Source organism: Macaca mulatta, chromosome 6 (assembly GCF_049350105.2).
Source record: "Macaca mulatta isolate MMU2019108-1 chromosome 6, T2T-MMU8v2.0, whole genome shotgun sequence".
NCBI lineage: Eukaryota > Metazoa > Chordata > Mammalia > Primates > Cercopithecidae > Macaca > Macaca mulatta.
Window position 1 is genome coordinate 163691800 of NC_133411.1, and position 17901 is coordinate 163709700.

Sequence of the window (17901 nt, forward strand, 5' to 3'; positions counted from 1 at the left end):
CCTGTTAACCGTTTAATGGGAGACTTGAGGCCAGGGAGTATTTTATTGGCCTACACTCAATTCAGAAGCCTGTTTCCTTTTATTTTTTTTTCTTTGAGACAAGGTCTTGCTCTGTCGCCCAGGCTGGAGTGCAATGGTGTGATCACAGCTCACTACAGCCTTGACCTCCCGGGCTCATGTGATCCTCCCACCTCAATCTTCCGAGTAGCCGGGACTACAAGTACACACCACCATGCCTGGCTAATTTTTTTTAAATTTTTTTGTAGAGACGGGGTCTCCTGACATTCCCCAGGCTAGTCTCAAACTCCTGGGCTCAAGTGATCCGCCCACCTCAGCCTCCCAAAGTGCCAGGATTACAAGCGTGAGTCACTGCACCTGGCCTCAGTTTCCTTGTTGATCAGTGAGCCCTAGACAGGGTGAGGAGACAGCTGTGCCTCAGGCAGGGACTGCTCACCGGTGTGAATAGTAGAACAAGACTTCCTCAATCAGCGTGAAGATGGCCAGCTCCAGGAGGAACCAGTGGAAGGTGGGTAGCTCACGGCGGCAGGGGTCTCCCCACCATTTGAGGAAGGGATAGAGGAAGACCACCATGGGGAAAGATACCATGCACTGGTTGAAAAGAACTGTGCGGATAGACTGGCGCAGTTTCACAGGATCCACCTGCCCAAGGGAAGGGAGGAGATGGACAAGAGTGTGAGAAGTAGGCTCCACCGTGACCTGCTTACAGGAGGCCCTCACTCCGGTTGGATTCTGGGAGAGATGTTGGGACACAGCCAGTAGCTCCTGACTGCAACCCAGCTCCGGGCCTGGAAACGTTGCAGAATAAGGCCCTGGCTGCTAGGCAGGTGAGTAATACCCCTGTCCTTGGAAACTTCAGCAGCCTTCAGTCTGTGCTGGAACCTGCCTTCTTCCTAGTTCTGCACATTCTCACCACTGCCCTCCCCATTTCTCTGGCCAGGCCCCATGTATTTACAGGTAACTTGGGTAGCCTCCATGGTGCTTGGAGAAGGCTGTGACTTTCTGAGTGACACCCCATTTCAGCCGTTTAGCCCCTCTTTGTCAGAGAACCTTGTCCATGATTGGATGCAGAGATCAAGGTCATCTGCCTCCTCACATGGTCCAGCCTCACTGCAGTAGGCCCAGAGCAAAGAAGCAGGTAAGCCAAGGAGCTGCTTATTCAGCTTCTTGACCAACTTCCTGGTTTTCAGAGTGATGCTGTGAAGATGGGGGCCTGCCCAAACATTTCCACCACGGTCCACTGTACAGAGCTAGCCCCAAGTGTCCAAACTCCATTTGGCCTCAATACTACATCCAGTATTTTCCCCCAGAATCAGCAACTCTTTGACCCTTCCTTTTGTTAGATCTCTGGGGCTCCAGGGAACAGTCCTGTGACCACAGAAAGTTCCTGGATGCTGATGAACTTGTTTGGTTAGAAAGGATTTCTCCAAGTACCCTCTGTGAGCTGGTGGGATTTCTGCCCCAAAGCGAGACAGGGGCTCAGAACGGTCCCCAGCTTGAGGCCTGCCTGTTCCTCCAGCCTTTCCAGGCACTGCATGCATTAACTGATTTCAGAATTCACTCTTTGTTTACTTCCATCCCATTGTGAGACCAGGTCTCGCCAGCCTGTTGTGAGAGGACATGTTAGGTGAGGCCATTACACCTTCTGCAAACCTTGACCCAGAGGTGGGGTATCACATGTGTCTATTCATTTGTTTATTTAACTGATATTTATTGAGCACCCACTATGTAGCACTCAGTGTTCTGGGTGTTGAAAATAAAGCAATGAGCAAAACAAAGATTCCTGCCCCCATGGAATTTATATTCCAGTGAGAAAGGTAGACTAAACACAACAAACATAAAAACATATATATCAGGCTAGGCATGGTGGTTCACACCTGTAATCCCAGCACTTTGGGAGGTGGAGGTGGGAGGATCACTTGAGGCCAGGAATTTGAGAGCAGCCTTGGCAACATAACGAAACCCCATCAAATTTTTTTTAAAAAGCTGGGTGTGGTGGTGTGCACCTGTCGTCCCAGCTATTCAGGAAGCTGGGGTGGAAGGATCATGTGAGTCCAGGAGTTTAAGGCACTCCAGCCTGCATGAGAGGGTGAGACCCAATCTCTTGGGGGGGAAAAAAAAAAGGCCAGAGGCTGTGGCTTACGCCTGTAATCCCAACACTTTGGGAAGCCAAGGTGGGCAGATCATGAGGTCAGGAAATTGAGACCATCCTGGCTAACACGGTGAAACCTCATCTCTACTAAAAATACAAAAATTTAGCTGGGCGTGGTGGCATGTGCTTGTAGTCCCAGCTACTTGGGAGGCTGAGGCAGGAGAATCACTTGAACCTGGGAGGCGTAGGTTGTAGTGAGCCACTGAGATTGTGCCACTGCACTCCAGCCTCAGTGACAGACCAAGACTTCGTCTCAAAAAAAAAAAAAAAAAAGGGCAAAAAAGGCAGGCCGGGCACTGTGGCTCACTTTGTAATCCCAGCACTTTGGGAGGCCGAGGCAGGCAGATCACGAGGTCAGGAGTTTGAGACCAGCCTAACCAATATGATGAAACCCTATCTCTACTAAAAATACAAAAATTAGCTGGGCATGGTAGCATGCGCCTGTAATCCCAGCTACTCAGGAGGCTGAGGCAGGAGAATCGCTTGAACCCGGCAGGCAGAGATTGCAGTGAGTCAAGATTGCTCCATTGCAGTCCAGCCTGGGTGACAGAGTGAGACTTCATCTCAAAAAAAAAAAAAGCAATAATATAGACAAGAGATGATGGTGAATTAGACAAGGGTAATAGTGATGGAAGTGATGAGAAGTGGTAAGAAGTGATTGGATTCTGAATTTGTTTCGGAAATAGAGTTAATAGAGTTCCCGGATAGATTGGATGTGGAGTATGAAGGAAAGAGAGTAGTCAAGAATGACTCCAAAGTTTTTGGCCTGAGCAACTAGAGGATTGGAATCGCCGTCCACTCAGATTGGGGAAGCTATGGGTAGTAAGTAAAGGCTTTGGCAGAACAATCAGAAATGTTCTTTTGGACATCATGAATTGGCAATTTCTTTTTTTTTTTTTTTTTTTTTTTGAGACGGAGTCTCGCTGTGTCGCCCAGGCTGGAGTGCAGTGGCCGGATCTCAGCTCACTGCAAGCTCTGCCTCCCGGGTTTTTACGCCATTCTCCTGCCTCAGCCTCCCGAGTAGCCGGGACTACAGGCCCCCGCCACCTCGCCCGGCTAGTTTTTTGTATTTTTTAGTAGAGACGGGGTTTCACCGTGTTAGCCAGGATGGTCTCGAACTCCTGACCTCGTGATCCACCTGTCTCGGCCTCCCAAAGTGCTGGGATTACAGGCTTGAGCCACCGCGCCCGGCCCCGGCAATTTCTATTAGTATCCATGTGGAGATGTCAAGGAGGGAGTTGGATATTTCAGCTTGGAATTCAGTAGAGAGTTCTGGGCTAGAGAGATAAATGTGTGAGCTGTTGGCCCATGGATGGTATTTAAAGTCATGGCACTGAAGAGATAACTGGGAGAATGAATACAGAGAAGAGGACCAAGGCCAGAACCCATGGAACATTCAACACAAAGAAGTTGGAGAGAAGAGAAGGAATCAGGAAAGCGACAGTGAAGAAGTGAACAATCAGATGTGACGGGGAGCCGGGTGTGGTGGCTCATGCCTGTAATCCCAGCAGTTTGTGAGGCCAAGGTGGATGGATCAGCTGAGGTCAGGAGTTCAAGACCAGCCTGGGGAACTTGGTGAAACCCTGTCTGTACTAAAAATACAAAAAATTAGCTGGGCATGGTGGCAGGTGCCTGTAATCCTAGCTACTTGGGAGGCTGAGGCAGGAGAATTGCTTGAACCTGGGAGACAGAGGTTGCAGTGAGCCAAGATCGTGCCATTGTACTCCGCCTGGGCATCAGAGCGAGACTGTCTCTTAAAAAAAAAAAAAAAAAGGGGTACCTAGAAAGCACGTTGTCCTGGAAGCCACGTGAAAAAAATATTTCAAGGCTGAGGGAGTCAGCAGCTGTGGAAATGTCTCTGCTGCTCTAATGAAACCATATCATTGGCGAACTTGCCAAAAGAAATGTTGCTAGAGCCTTTTTCTAGGTGTGACACCTGATTTGGAGGTTTGTAAAGAAAATGAGACAATACTTTTGTGATTAGGAGAGATGCAGGCTGAAGGATTTAGGGGTCAAGTTTTATGATGTCTCAAACTTACTTTCAAATAGGAAAAATGTATAGATGCATATATATTTATATTTTTCTATATAAAGCAAAAATAAAATGTTTAAAATTGGTGAATCTAAGTGATATGTAAATGCATAATTCTTACATTATTTTTCAACTTTCTGTATGTATTTTTAACGTTTTTCATAATTACAAAATGTTGGGGAAAAGAGTAGACAGATGGCCGGGCGTGGTGGCTCACGCCTTTTATCCCAGCACTTTGGGAGTCTGAGGCTAGTGGATCACCTAAGGTCAGGAGTTCGAGACCAGCCTGGCGAACACGGTGAAACCCCATCTCTACTGAAAATACAAAAATTACCCAGGTGTGGTGGTACATGCCTGTAATCCCAGCTACTTGGAAGGCTGAGGCAGAATAATTGCTTGAACCCAGGAAGTAGAGTTTACAGTGAGCCAAGACTGCGGTGCCACTGCATTCCAGCCTGGGTGACAGAGGGAGACTGTCTCAAAAAAAAAACAAACAACAAAACCCAAATAAGAGTGGACAGAGAGGAACTGGAAACTATATAGATAACTCTTTTAAAGAACTTTGCTAGTTAAGGGTTGTTTTTTCTGTTGCTTTGGTTTGTGTGTTCGTGTGTGTGTGTGTGTGTGTGTGTGTCTGTTTTTTGTGAGACAGGGTCTCACTCTGTCACCCAGGCTGGAGTGCACTCTTTGTTTACTTCCATCCCATCGCGAGGCCAGGTCTCGCCAGCCTGTTGTGAGAGGACATATTAGGTGAGGCCATTACACCTAACTACAGCTCACTGCAGCCTCAACCTCCTACGCTCAAGCAATCCTCCCACCTCAGCCTCCCAAGTAGCTAGGACTACAGGTGTGCACCGTCACACCCAGCTAATTTTTGTATTTTTTGTAGAGACATTGTTGGGTGGGGTGTTTCGTCATGTTGCCCAGACTGGTCTCAAACGCCTAAGCTTAGGCATTCCTCCTGCCTCAGCCTTACAAAGTGGTAGGATTACAGGTGTGAACCACTCCACCTGGCCTGTTTTTTTTCTTCTTTTCGAGTCAGTGTCTTGCTCTGTCACCCAGGTTAGAGTGTAGTGGTATGATCATAGCTCACTGTAACCTCAACCTCCTGGGCTCAAGCAGTCTTCCCGCCTCAGCTTCCCAAGTAGCTGGGACTACAGGCACATTCCACCTCGCTTGCCTAGTTAAAATTTTTTTTGTGGAGATGGGATCTCGTTCTGTCGCTTGGGCTGGTCTCGAACTCCTGGGCGCAAGTGATTCTCCTGCCTCAGACTCCCAAAGTCTGGGATTACAGGTGTGAGCCACCACACCTGGCCTGTTTTATTATTTATTTTTCTTTTTGAGTCAGGATCTCACTCTGTCACCCAGGCTGATCTCTAACTCTTGGGCTCAAGCAATTCTTCTGGCTCAGCCTCCCAAAGTCTGGAATTACAGTAGTGAGCAGCCACACTTGGTGGGTTTTTTTTTTTTTTTTAAGATGGAAAAAAATTACTGCATGTTTGTAATAATCTAGAGAGGAATAATGAGAGAAAGAGAAAGAAAAGAAGATACAAGAAAGCAAAGAGAGAATTACTGCAGCCATTTCCTGGATGTAGTACACGGATAGGGGAGGAATCACCCACAGACAGGAGCAAGGAGAGTTCACCTGTGGTATGAGGTGGGCAGGCAGAGCATGTGGGTGCAGGTGCTGATCATTGGCCAATGTGGTGTGCATCTATAAAACTCTTCTACTTGCTTTGGTTTTTTTTTTTTTTTTTTTTTTTTTCCTAGAGACAGTGTCTCCCTCTGTCTCCAAGGCTGGAGTGCAGTGGCACAATCATGGCTCACTTCAGCCTTGAACTCCTAGGTTCAAGTGATCCTCCTGCCTCGGCCTCCTGACTAGCTGAGACTGACACACACCACTGTGCCTGGCTAATTAAAATAAAATTTTTTTTGTAGAGACAGGGATCTCACTATGTTGCCCAGGCTGGTCTTGAACTCCTGGCATCAAGCAATCCTCCTGTCTCTGCCTCCCAAAGTGCTGAGATCACAAGCCTGAGCCACTGTGCCCCAGCCTGCTTAAATTTTCTTTTTCTTTTTCTTTTCTTTCTTTTTTTTTTTTTTGAGACAGAGTCTTGCTCTGTCACTCAGGCTGGAGTGCAGTGGTGCAATCTCGGCTCACTGCAACCTGTGCCTCCCAGGTTCAAGCGATTCTCCTCCAGGCATGTGCCACCACGCCCAGCTAATTTTTGTATTTTTAGCAGAGGCAGGATTTTGCCATGTTGCCCAGGCTAGTCTTGAACTCCAGAGCTCAAGTGATTTGCCCACCTTGGTCTCCCAAAGTGCTGGGATTACAGGCATGAACCACCACGCCCAGCCTTAAATTTTCTTAGTGAAATGGGAAGCAAGGCCTTCCCTCTGCCAGCGGTTAGGGGAGGAGGTGTTAGAGAGGTGTGAAGTAGCCATTCAGGCAGTGAGAGAGTAAACAGAGCAGGGATGGATCATAGGAACACCAGGTAGCATTCAGCTCCCACTTGAGGATCTGTTTCTGATGTCTTAGTTCAGGGGCCAGTCCTTCGTGGAAAAAGCCAAAGATTAAATGGCCTCGTGAGTTTCTTTCCTACTTCTGTGCCCACCTGAGGGTGCACATGGTACAGAAGCACTGGACTTGGTGTCAGATGGGATGAGCCCTGGCTCTGTTTCCTAGTAGCAATCTGATCTTGAACTAGTCACTGGACATTTCTGAACCTCAGCTTCTGCAGAATGCAATGAGATCTTCCAATGTAGCTCTGTAGTCATTGTGTAGACTATAAGGTTGTACAGGCGGCAGGTAATATTCTGGAGAGCCGATTAAGAATGTAAGCCCTGAAGTCAAAAAGCCTGAGTTTGAATCGTAGTTTACCCATGTAACACCTGTTTCCTCATCTGAATAGTGAAGGTTCTTGGCCTCAGTTGAAGATGTGAGCATTAGTCAATGGTGCTACAACAGCCATGGTTGACAGATGAAGGGTTCTCGAGGACCAAGCACAGGGTTTGACACTTTAGGCTCTGATTCATGTCCTGCCAAGCTGGGCCTGGAGGAAGCCCCTGAGCCTGGCTGGCAGCTGTTGTCCCAAGCGAGGGGGATGGTAAGCCAGGCCAACAGCTCCAGTTCAGGAAGGGGCCCATTTCAAAGGAGTGGGTCAAGAGCACTGTTTGCCTTTCTGGAGTGCTAGGCTGGGGCAGAAGGACCTGAGAGCTGAGGTGGTTCACCCAGACACCTGGGCAGATTACTAAAAGATGATTGTCTTGTCTGGGAAAGAAGCCAGGATGTGGTTTGGGTGGAGCTGGGGAAAGAACCTGAGTTTCAGAATCAACTTCTTCCTTATTGTGTAAGAAAAGGCAAGCCAGACTCAGGGAACAGTGGGACCCACTTCCTGGCACTGTGCAAGTCGGAGTGCCTTGTAAGCAGGGTCTGGGCCTCAGTTATGGATTTGCCCTGGTGCCTTGCATTATTGGTCAAATTGAGTATTTAGGAAGGAGGACTTGTTTAAAAGACAGCCACCGCCCATACATTCAGAATCCATACTGTCCACCTATTATAGTGGGGTTATCCATTGTTTTTGCAGCTGTCTCCCTCTCTCACAACAACAGCTGTTACCCATATTCTAGCATCCAGCCATTGCTGTCTCCATTCCTATGGGTAAAGTGGAGTTGCCTGCCTTCTCAGTGCCAGGCTGACCACAGTCCCATGGGGCACCACAAGCAGGTCCAGAGCCTGGGCCAGGAATCAGGAGACCAGAACATTGGTCTTGACTGGCTACTAGCTGAGTGACTCTGAGATTGTGGGCAAATTATTTCCTCTCTTTAACCTTCTAAACTGGGGGAGCCTTGTTGCTAATAACTTGGCTCACACTGGCCAGGTCTCTCCTGGGCCAGTGGTGAAAATTCTGAGTGTAGCTTTAGCTCTTGCTTCCTGTGCTTTGACCAGGAGAAGTTGCAATAATACTTACAGGTTCATTCTTGCCGACCTGAATTCGGTAGCGAGAGATGAAGTTAGGTTTTCCTGTTGTGTCAACCACCAGTAGAAGCCCATTGAAGCTCCAGAAGAACAGACAAGGTACTTGGATGGCACCTGAGATTGGGAAGCAGAAACAGTCAGGGCGACTTTGGGTTCTCGCAGCACATAGACTAACGGAACACACCTTTTTATGGTGACTGAGGCTTCATCCTAGACATTTCTTTGCCAGGGAGGTCTTAGGGCTTGGGACCAAGGGGTTACCTGTAGTCTTGGGTAGGAACTGGGACAGTCCACTTAAGGAGTGTCTCCATTCATTTTCTTAGCTGTAAAATGAGGACAACCACCTTCAAGGTGGTTGGTGGTTTTCATGTAAATACATATGAAAGTATGTTAAGATATATAATACACTCTAAAATAGAAATTAATTCAGGTTGACATTTGGGAGTCTGTGCCCACTGAACCCTTTATGAATTGCCAAGGAAGGAGAAGCAAAGGAAGTACTCTGTATGGTATGGGTCACAGTGAGCCCTGGGCTAGGAGTCAGTCAGGAAACGTAATCCCTGTCATCCTACTAACTGACCAGCAGAACCTCAGGTGTCATCTAGCCAGTATCTCCCCAAATGGAAAACTCATCTTTCTTTCTTTCTTTCTTTCTTTTTTTTTTTTTTTTTTTGAGACAAAGCCTCGCTCTGTCACCCAAGATGGAAGTGCAGTTGTGCTATCATGGCTCACTGTAGCCTCGGCCTGCCAAGCTCAAGTGATCCTCTTGCTTCAGCCTCCTGAATAGCTGGGACTATCGGCACCTGCCACCATGCCCAGCTAGGACTAGGCTTTGCTTAATTCTGTGTCTGTGCCCCTCCGCCAGCACCCTTCATGCTCCATCAACGGAAGTATCTGTGGCAGCTGGGGCTTGGAAAATACTTGCCAGCACTGTAGGGGAGTAGGATTGGTACAAACTTTCTAGAGGGCAATTTGGCAGTATCTGAAGTAATACAGTGAGAGAGTCAGAAAGCTAAGACAGAAAGGGAGAAAGAAGAAAAGGAGACACATCTATTCGTATGCATAAATGTCCGTCACAGCATTAAAAAAAAAAAAATTTAAAGCAGCCTAAATACCCGTTAGTAGGGAATGGACTAAATAGATTGGAGTATTTCCATATAATGGAATAGAATGGGAAGCTTAGAGTATTAAGTAAGTCTACATTAATAGGCATGGAAAGATACCTACAATCTATTCAATGAAAGAAAGATTTAAAAATAGTTGGTATCTCACAAGTACAACTATATACCCAATATATAAAAGATGTACACTAATATATAAACAGTGGTTATTTCTTGAAGATAAGAGAGAGGGTGATTTTCACACTTTCTATGCTTATTTGAATTGCCTGATTTTTATTTTTAACAATGAGCACATATTTTATACCCAGAAAAAATAAACTATTTTTACTTTGGAAAAAAAAGGTTGGTGGTTACCCAGTGGGCCAGCCAAGGAGTCTACCTACTTGGAACTCCAAAGGCTGCCTGAGGAATACAGATGAAAAGCACACCATAAGATGATCTTGAGCTTCTTCTAGCTCTAACATTTAAAATTGGAAACATTTTCTCCCTCTCATATTGGCTTATCACCTAGGTAATAGGTAATTTTCACAGGATTGTACCTAAAGTATATACAATATTTGGGGTTTTTTTTAGATTGCAGCTTCAAGCTAATAAAGTTTTTCTACCACTTTCCCCATATACATAGGTAATCTGCATTGTTCAATGACTGCTTAAGATCCCATTAAATCTGTCATATTTAATGTTCCACCCATTGTCAGACTTATCCTTCTAGTTGAAAACAATCCTCAGGGGCATTTTGCTTTGTGGCAACTGACACTTTTTATCTTCCCTTCTAGACTGTGACATCATTTTTTAATGGAGGAGTAAAACATTTCATTTAAATATTTCTTTTTGTGTTGTTTTTTGAGACAGAGTCTTGCTCTGTCACGCAGGCTGGAGTGCAGTGGCACTATCTCAGCTCTCTGCAACCTCTGCCTCCTGAGTTCAAGCGATTTTTGTGCCTCAGCCTCCCGAGTAGCTGGGATTACAGGCATGCACCACCATGCCTGGTTCATTTTTTGTATTTTTAGTAGAGACAGGTTTCAGCATGTTGGCCAGGCTGGTCTTGAACTTCTGGCCTCAAGTGATCTGCCTGCCTCGGCCTCCCAAAGTGCTGGGATTACAGGTGTGAGCCACCAATCTTGGCCCATCTTAATTTTTTTTTTTTTTTTTTTTTGAGACAGAGTCTTGCTCTATTGCACAGGCTGGAGTGTGGTGGCACCATATAGGCTGACTGCAACCTCTGCCTCCCGGGTTCATCAGCAATTCTCATGCCTCAGCCTCCTGAGTAGCTGAGATTATAGGCACATACCATCACGCCCAGCTAATTTGTGTGTGTGTGTTTAGTGAAAAAGGGGTTTTGCCATATTGGCCAGGCTGGTCTTGAACCCCTGACTTCAAGTGATCCGCCTGCCTTGGCCTCCCAAAGTGTTGGGATTACAGGCGTGAGCCACTGTGCCCAGCCCCATCTTAAATACTTCTTTCTTTTTTGTTTTTTTTTTTTCGAGATGAAGCCTCACACTGTCGCCTGGCTGGAGTGCAGTGGTGCAATCTTGGCTTACTGCAACCCCCCTCACAAGTTCAAGCGATTCTCCCTGCCTTAGCCTCCCAAATAGCTGGGATTACAGGAGACTGCCACCACGCCCAGCTAAATTTTTTGTATTTTTAGTAGAAATGGGCTTTCACTGTGTTGGTCAGGCTGGTCTCGAACTCCTAACCTCGTGATCCACCTGCCTCAGCCTCCCAAAGTGCTAGATTACAGGCGTCAGCCACTGTGCCTGGCCTCCCATCTTAAATATTTCTATATTTTCCAAACAAGTTTAGCACATAGTAACATTATATATCATATTAATAATATAAATAAATGTATATTACATATAATATATATTAAATTGTGTATAATTATGATTTGAGTGAATGTATGATTGAGGACAATCACTATTATAGATAATGCTATTATAAATATCTATGTTTGCATGGCTTTTCCTTCCATTTATTTACTTAGGCTTGTTTGGAGCCATTTAAGCTGTCAGTAAATATTTATTGACTGGCCACTTGCTGTCAAGCACTGACTGTACCAAGTACAGGGTACATAGTCTCAGACAAGACAGGGCAGCCCTCTGTGCTTGTGGAATTACACAAGCAATACAGGATTATTGCTCTAAACGTGCATTCATTTTTACATAAAATATTTCTCATTTTTCTATATTTTGGGAGGAGTCTCAACTTCTCAGCTTCTTTTTTTAGACATCCTGTTTCCAGACTGCCCACAAATTTAGTATTCTTTGGGACTACCACTTTTTTGAACTTCAAGTCCTCATCCCTTGGAATAATAAACTGAAAATTCCCAAAGTAGAGAACAAAACAATAGAAAAAGAATTAAGTTATAATCATGCACCCACACGCTAGGTGCTGGTGGTCTGGGAACCTCACCTATAAAGAAGAGGATCCACTCCTTCCCTTCAAATGTAGTCAGCAGCCTCTCCCACTGGGCTTGCCAAAAGTAGCCAGAAGCACCCCAAAATCGCTGAAGATGCCTTGGAAGAAAAACCATTCAGGTTTCTGGGTGAAGACGAGTGGGTGGACAGCTCCTTCCCCTATGATCTACCCCCAACCACCACCACACTGCACCCTAGCGGGGTGGAGCCAACTTACCATGTCACTGAGTTCCAGAAGGCCACAAATGAGAGAAGTCCAGAGCCCAGGATGAAAGCTGTCCTCCTCATAGAGCCCCAGATGTATCCCTCCTGGAGGAGGGCAAGGAAATGTCAAACCCCAGCAAGCCTCCTGCCTTTATACCCAGCTCACTGCTGAGGCACAGCATTAATGCTGTAGGATCAGGATCTCAACAAACCAGGAAGGCACATCTGACTTTTTCCCAGCTTCTGTGGGAGCCTCTTCCTTATCAGGAGCTCTCAGGCTGTACATGGGTGTGTTTATGAAAATTAGAGTTCAAGTTGGGGGAGGGAAGGGAATTAGCCTGACTCCAGAGAAACTAGCAGGCAATTCTGTCAGTCAGAGGACAGGCAAACCTCTGTTCAGCCATAGGATTTCATCACCAGTCCTCTTGGCAAATAGAGCTACCCATTATCTGCACATTGGAATCACCTGGGAGCTTAAAAAAGTCCCAATACCCAGGGTCCCCTCCAATCCAATTACATAAGAGTCCCTGGGGGTGGGACCTGGGTTCCCCAGGCAATTCCAATGGGCAGGCAAGGTTGCGATATCATAGCAGCATCTGCCAAAACCATGATGAGGAAATCCTTTCCCAGTCATATGGGCTTCACTGTGTCCATAGGCCAGGCCTATTTTTTCCATTCCTACCCTCCTCTTGCTTTGGGAGAAAAGAGTGAATTGTACACCTTTTCTGACTTTTTTTTTGAGACAGTGTTGCTCTGTCACCCAGGCTGGAGTGCAGTGTCACCACCTCAGCTCACTGCAACCTCTGCCTCCAGGGTTCAAGCGATTCTTCTGCCCCAGCTTCCTGAGTAGCTGGGATTACAGGTGCCTGCCACCATGCCCAGCTAATTTTTGTATTTTTAGTAGAGAAGTTAGCTGGGGTTTCGCCATGTTGTAGTATTCTAAAGCTCAAGCAATTCACCCACATCAGTCTCCCAAAGTGCTGGGATTACAGGCGCGAGCCACTGCGCCCAGCCACTTTCTGACTTTTAATAACCCCTCTCTGCCTTCCAGCAAGATTAGCCCAGGCTCCCAGCTGGACAAGACGACTAGCCATTCTGTGGGTCAAGGAGAGACCACTGGAAATCACTGGGAGGTCCTTATATATTCCCCTCCAAAAGGTTCTCCTCTAAACCAGAAGTCATTGTGAGCTTGATGACCAAAAAATGCCCCAGATTCAGGGAGGGAAAACACCAGCTGCCAGGTGTATCACCAGTTTCCATTGTACCACAGACAGGAATTACAAATGACCACTCATATTCTGTTTCTAAATTCAGATGGGGTCTGCTCATATTCTTTCATAGGAAATAACTGGAGGTGGTGGTCCCTACAGTGTGTGTACCTGGGGCTCACCTGCAATTAGCTAATGGGGCCATGAACAGGGTGTCAGAGGGGGTGATGGAGGAGCTGATCTAATAGGACACTACTTTTTTTTTTTTTTTTTTTTTTTGAGACAATCTTACTCTGTTGCCCAGGCTGGAGTGCAGTGGTATAATCTCGGCTCACTGCAACCTCTACCTCCCAAGTTCAAGCGATTCTCCTGCCTCAGCCTCTGGAGTAGCTGGGATTACAGGTGCCTGCCACCATGCCCAGCTAATTTTTGGATTTTTAGTAGAGATGGGGTTTCGCTATGTTGGCGAGGCTGATCTTGAACTCCTGACATCAGGTAATCTGCCTGCCTCACCTCTGAGGGCTATTTTCAGGAACTTTTCTAGACTCATTGGAAGTTTTAATCTTCTGAGTTTGATCAAACCAAACTCAGATTAAAACCTCAATTTCACATACAGAATTAGATACTTGTTCGGGGATGTTGGGTTTTTTCATCTCTCTAGCAGCCCAAATGAAGGAAATATAAACAGGACAAAGGTCCTCTGTGATGTGCAGGAAAACGCAGTGCAGGAGTTAGCTGGGGTCAAGAGCCAGTTCTCAGCTACCCCCAGAAAGCCTCTGTTGTCCCCAGGGAAGTTATAGAAAGGGGTTTTCCAAAGGCCTGAGGCATAGGGCATGCCAAGGGCTATAGGCAGGATAGCCAAGAGAAGAAGGGAGGGACAGTTACAGCGCTTTTCAATTCCATAACGCACATTTGCACTCTGCATTCAGGCAAAGGGGTTGTGGGTAAAAGGCAGTTTGGAGTCAAGGGGACTCTGCTCAGTTACTGAAATGAAGACATTACCATGTGTCAGCCACCCCGAACCCTTGGGGGAGATGTTGGATGCATAGCAAGTGCAGCTATGGCAAGAGCCACTGACTACATTCTCACCAGTTTGGGGGTGAGGTGCTGGCATTTACCTGCTTTGACTTTTCATTGTGTAGCATATGTCCAGCTTCTCCCTTCATCTGGAATGAGAAAGCACAGGCAAGCCGGGGAGTTATTTTCATAAACATCTAAGGAAGTAGGGAGTGGAGAAAATCAAAGTGTATGGCTAGCAGTGATTTTTGAAAAACAAAAAAACAAAAAAAACAATAGGTTGGTTGTTCTTCCTGAAACCAGACAAATTGATTTGAAAACTTACATGGAAAGATAAATGTACAAGAATAGCTAGAAAAATGCCAGAAAAGAAAAAGAGTGATGGAAGGGAGGGAGCTGCTAGGTCTACCAACTACAAAAATGTATGATAATGCTTTTTTAAGAGGCAGGGTCCCACTATGTTACGCAGGCTAGTCTCGAACTCCTGGACTCAAGCTATCCTTCTGCCTTGGCCTCCCAAAGTGCTGGAATTACAGGCATGAGCCACTACGCCCCGCCAAAAATGTATTCTAATGCTTTCTTGAAAAACTTATTTATGCTCTCTTCATTTCTCCCTTTTATTAGAGAGCTGTTGCTGTAAGAGAAAAAAAAATGAACTTACTCAGAACGCAAAGAGTAGTTCTAGCAAGTTGGTTTGGTTTGCTCTTTAGTATTACTTGTTGGTTGGTTTAAAAACATGAACTGGCCGGGCACGGTGGCTCAAGCCTGTAATCCCAGCACTTTGGGAGGCCGAGACGGGCGGATCACGAGGTCAGGAGATCGAGACCATCCTGGCTAACACGGTGAAACCTCGTCTCTACTAAAAAATACAAAAAAAAAAAAAAACTAGCCGGGCGAGGTGGCGGGCGCCTGTAGTCCCAGCTACTCGGGAGGCTGAGGCAGGAGAATGGCGTGAACCCGGGAGGCGGAGCTTGCAGTGAGCTGAGATCCGGCCACTGCACTCCAGCCTGGGCGACAGAGCGAGACTCCGTCTCAAAAAAAAAAAAAAAAACATGAACCAAGATTTTTCGGAAACCAATCAGCAGTTCTATGGAAAATAAAAAGAATATGAATATCAGGCATTAACCTCATTTAAAAATGCAGCCTAACAAGAATTGGCTAGAAGGACAATCATTAGAAATATGTCTGGCCGGGCGCGGTAGCTCAAGCCTGTAATCCCAGCACTTTGGGAGGCCGAGACGGGTGGATCACGAGGTCAGGAGATCGAGACCATCCTGGCTAACATGGTGAAACCCCGTCTCTACTAAAAAATACAAAAAACTAGCCGGGCGAGGTGGCAGGCGCCGGTAGTCCCAGCTACTCAGGAGGCTGAGGCAGGAGAATGGTGTGAACCCGGGAGGCGGAGCTTGCAGTGAGCTGAGATCCGGCCACTGCACTCCAGCCTGGGCGACAGAGCGAGACTCTGTCTCAAAAAAAAAAAAAAAAAAAAAAATATGTCTGAGGGCCGGGTACAGGTGGCTCACGTCTGTAATCCCAGCACTTTGGGAGGCCAAGGTGAGTGGATCACCTGAGATCAGGAGTTCAAGACCAGCCTGGCCAACATGGCAAAACCCCATCTCTACTAAAAACACAAAAATTAGCCAGGCATGGTGATGCATGCCTGTTGTCCCAGCTACTCAGGAGGCTGAGGCAGGAGAATCGCTTGAACCTGGGAGGTAGAGGTTGCAGTGAGCCGAGATTGCACCACTGCACTCCAGCCTGGGCAACAAAGCAACACTTCGTCTCAAAAAAAGAGAAAAGAAATACGTCTGAGGCTAGGTGCAGTGGCCCACACCTGTATTCCCAACACTTGGGGAGGCCAAGGCAAGAGGATCATTTGAGTCCAGGAGTTCAAGACCAGCCTGGGCAAACATAGAGACACCCTGTCTCTACAAAAAATAAAAAACAATTAGCCAGGTGTGGTAGCACATGCCTGTGGTCCCAGCCACCTGAGAGGCTGAACTGGGAAGATCACATGAGCTTGGGAGACGGAGACTGCAATGAGCCATGATCACACCACTGATCCAGCCTGGACAACAGAGTGAGACCCTGTCTCAAACAAACAAACAAACAAAAAACAATACTGGCAATAAATATTTTCTGTTTTTATATGGTTGAAATTTTGGACCATATGAATGTACTAGTTGTTCAAAAATTTTAAATTTAAATAATAGTAATTGAAACTTAGATGACGAATTCTCCTCCGTCACTCTGTCATCCCTGTAGACAGCACCTGTCATTCCCAGCATCTTTCACCTGAGCCTAACTAAACTCACAGACCCAACCACAGCATTCAAGGCAGGCACACCAGTCCAGAGAAGCTAGCACATGTTATCCCATTGGCCTTCCCTATTAGATAGTGTCATAACCTGGCTGGAGACGAGCACTACAGATCATCTGGTCCCGCCATGTTACAAGGATGAAAGAATCTAGACAAGAAGAGGCAGGTGACCTCCCAGAGTCTACAGATGATAAGTAGCAGAGCCAGACTTAGGACCCAAGTTCCAAACTGGACTTTGTGCCACTTATTTCCATCTCTGCAGATGTTTTATTGTTTTGTATATGATCGTACTTGGTTTTATTATTCTAAATGCATGTTTATCACCTATGACCTTAGGAAATAACTGCTCCCCTTTGACCCATATTTTTTTAATTTTTATTTTAACAATCAGGAGATGGGGGTCTTGCTTTGTTGCCCAGGGTGGTCTTGAACTCCTGGCTTCAAGCAATCCTCTTGCCTCAGCCTTCCAAAGTGTTGAAATTACAGGCGTGAACCCTTTTTTTAAATTGATTTTTTTTTAAGAGATGGGGTCTCCCTATGGTGTCCAAGCTGGACTCAAACTCCTGGGCTCAAGGGATCCTCCTGCCTTAGCCTTCTGAGTAGCTGGGACTACAGGTGTACACCACCATGCCCAGCCTCATTCACATTTCTTTTTCTTTTTTTTTTTTTTTTTTGAGACAGGGTCTTGCTCTGTTGCCCAGGCTGGAGTGCAGTAGCCTGATCATGGCTCACTGCAACCTCTGCCTCCCAGCCTCAAGCCTCCCAGACTCAAGCAATTCTCCCACTTCAGCTTTCTGAGTAGCTGGGAATACAGCCTACAGGCACAAACCACCATACCCAGCTAATTTTTGTATTTTTTGTAGAGACAGGGTCTCACTACATTGCCCAGACTGATCTCAAATTCATGAGCTCAAGCGATCCTCCCACCTTGGCCTCCCAAAGTGCCAGGATTATAGGCATGAGCCACTGTGCCCAGCCCACATATTTTTTTACAGATTACTTAGGCTGAAGAAAGGAAGAGGGAATGGTGACCTATAAAGTGTCTTTCAGTGTTCGAGGAGTTAGGACACCAGAAGGAGGTGATAAGCAAGCTGCTTATCATTACCACTGTGAGTCCCATTACAGTAGGAGGGGTGCAGTTAGCTTAGAGGAAGAGCCTCTCAGGGAGAAATACCGAGACATCGGATACCTGTCAGGGAGACAGCCTCTGACTTGAGAGAAGGCGTCAGGATGTTTGGTGTGGCGTGGGCCTAACCCCCACCTGGAGGCAGGGGAATGGGTTTCAGACACTCTAGATAATACAGGGCCCTGTCCACACTCCTAGGCCTGCTTTACCCACGCTCCCTTCTGCTTCTCCCTTCCCAAACATTGCCTGACTGACAGCAAGGGAAACTACTGTGGCTTGTCAGTGTGCAGTTTCTGCCTCAATGCAA

General features: G+C 46.5%; 1 protein-coding gene across 1 annotated transcript in view; it reads right to left on the reverse strand.

The window, feature by feature from the left end:
• FAXDC2 (fatty acid hydroxylase domain containing 2) overlaps positions 1-17901 on the reverse strand; it is a 31656-nt gene that overhangs the window by 4447 nt on the left and 9308 nt on the right. Inside the window, 5 exon segments of the mRNA NM_001257519.1 lie at positions 455-660; positions 8174-8295; positions 11715-11818; positions 11937-12028; positions 14250-14297. Of these exon segments, the coding sequence (NP_001244448.1) occupies positions 455-660; positions 8174-8295; positions 11715-11818; positions 11937-12028; positions 14250-14297 (572 nt within the window).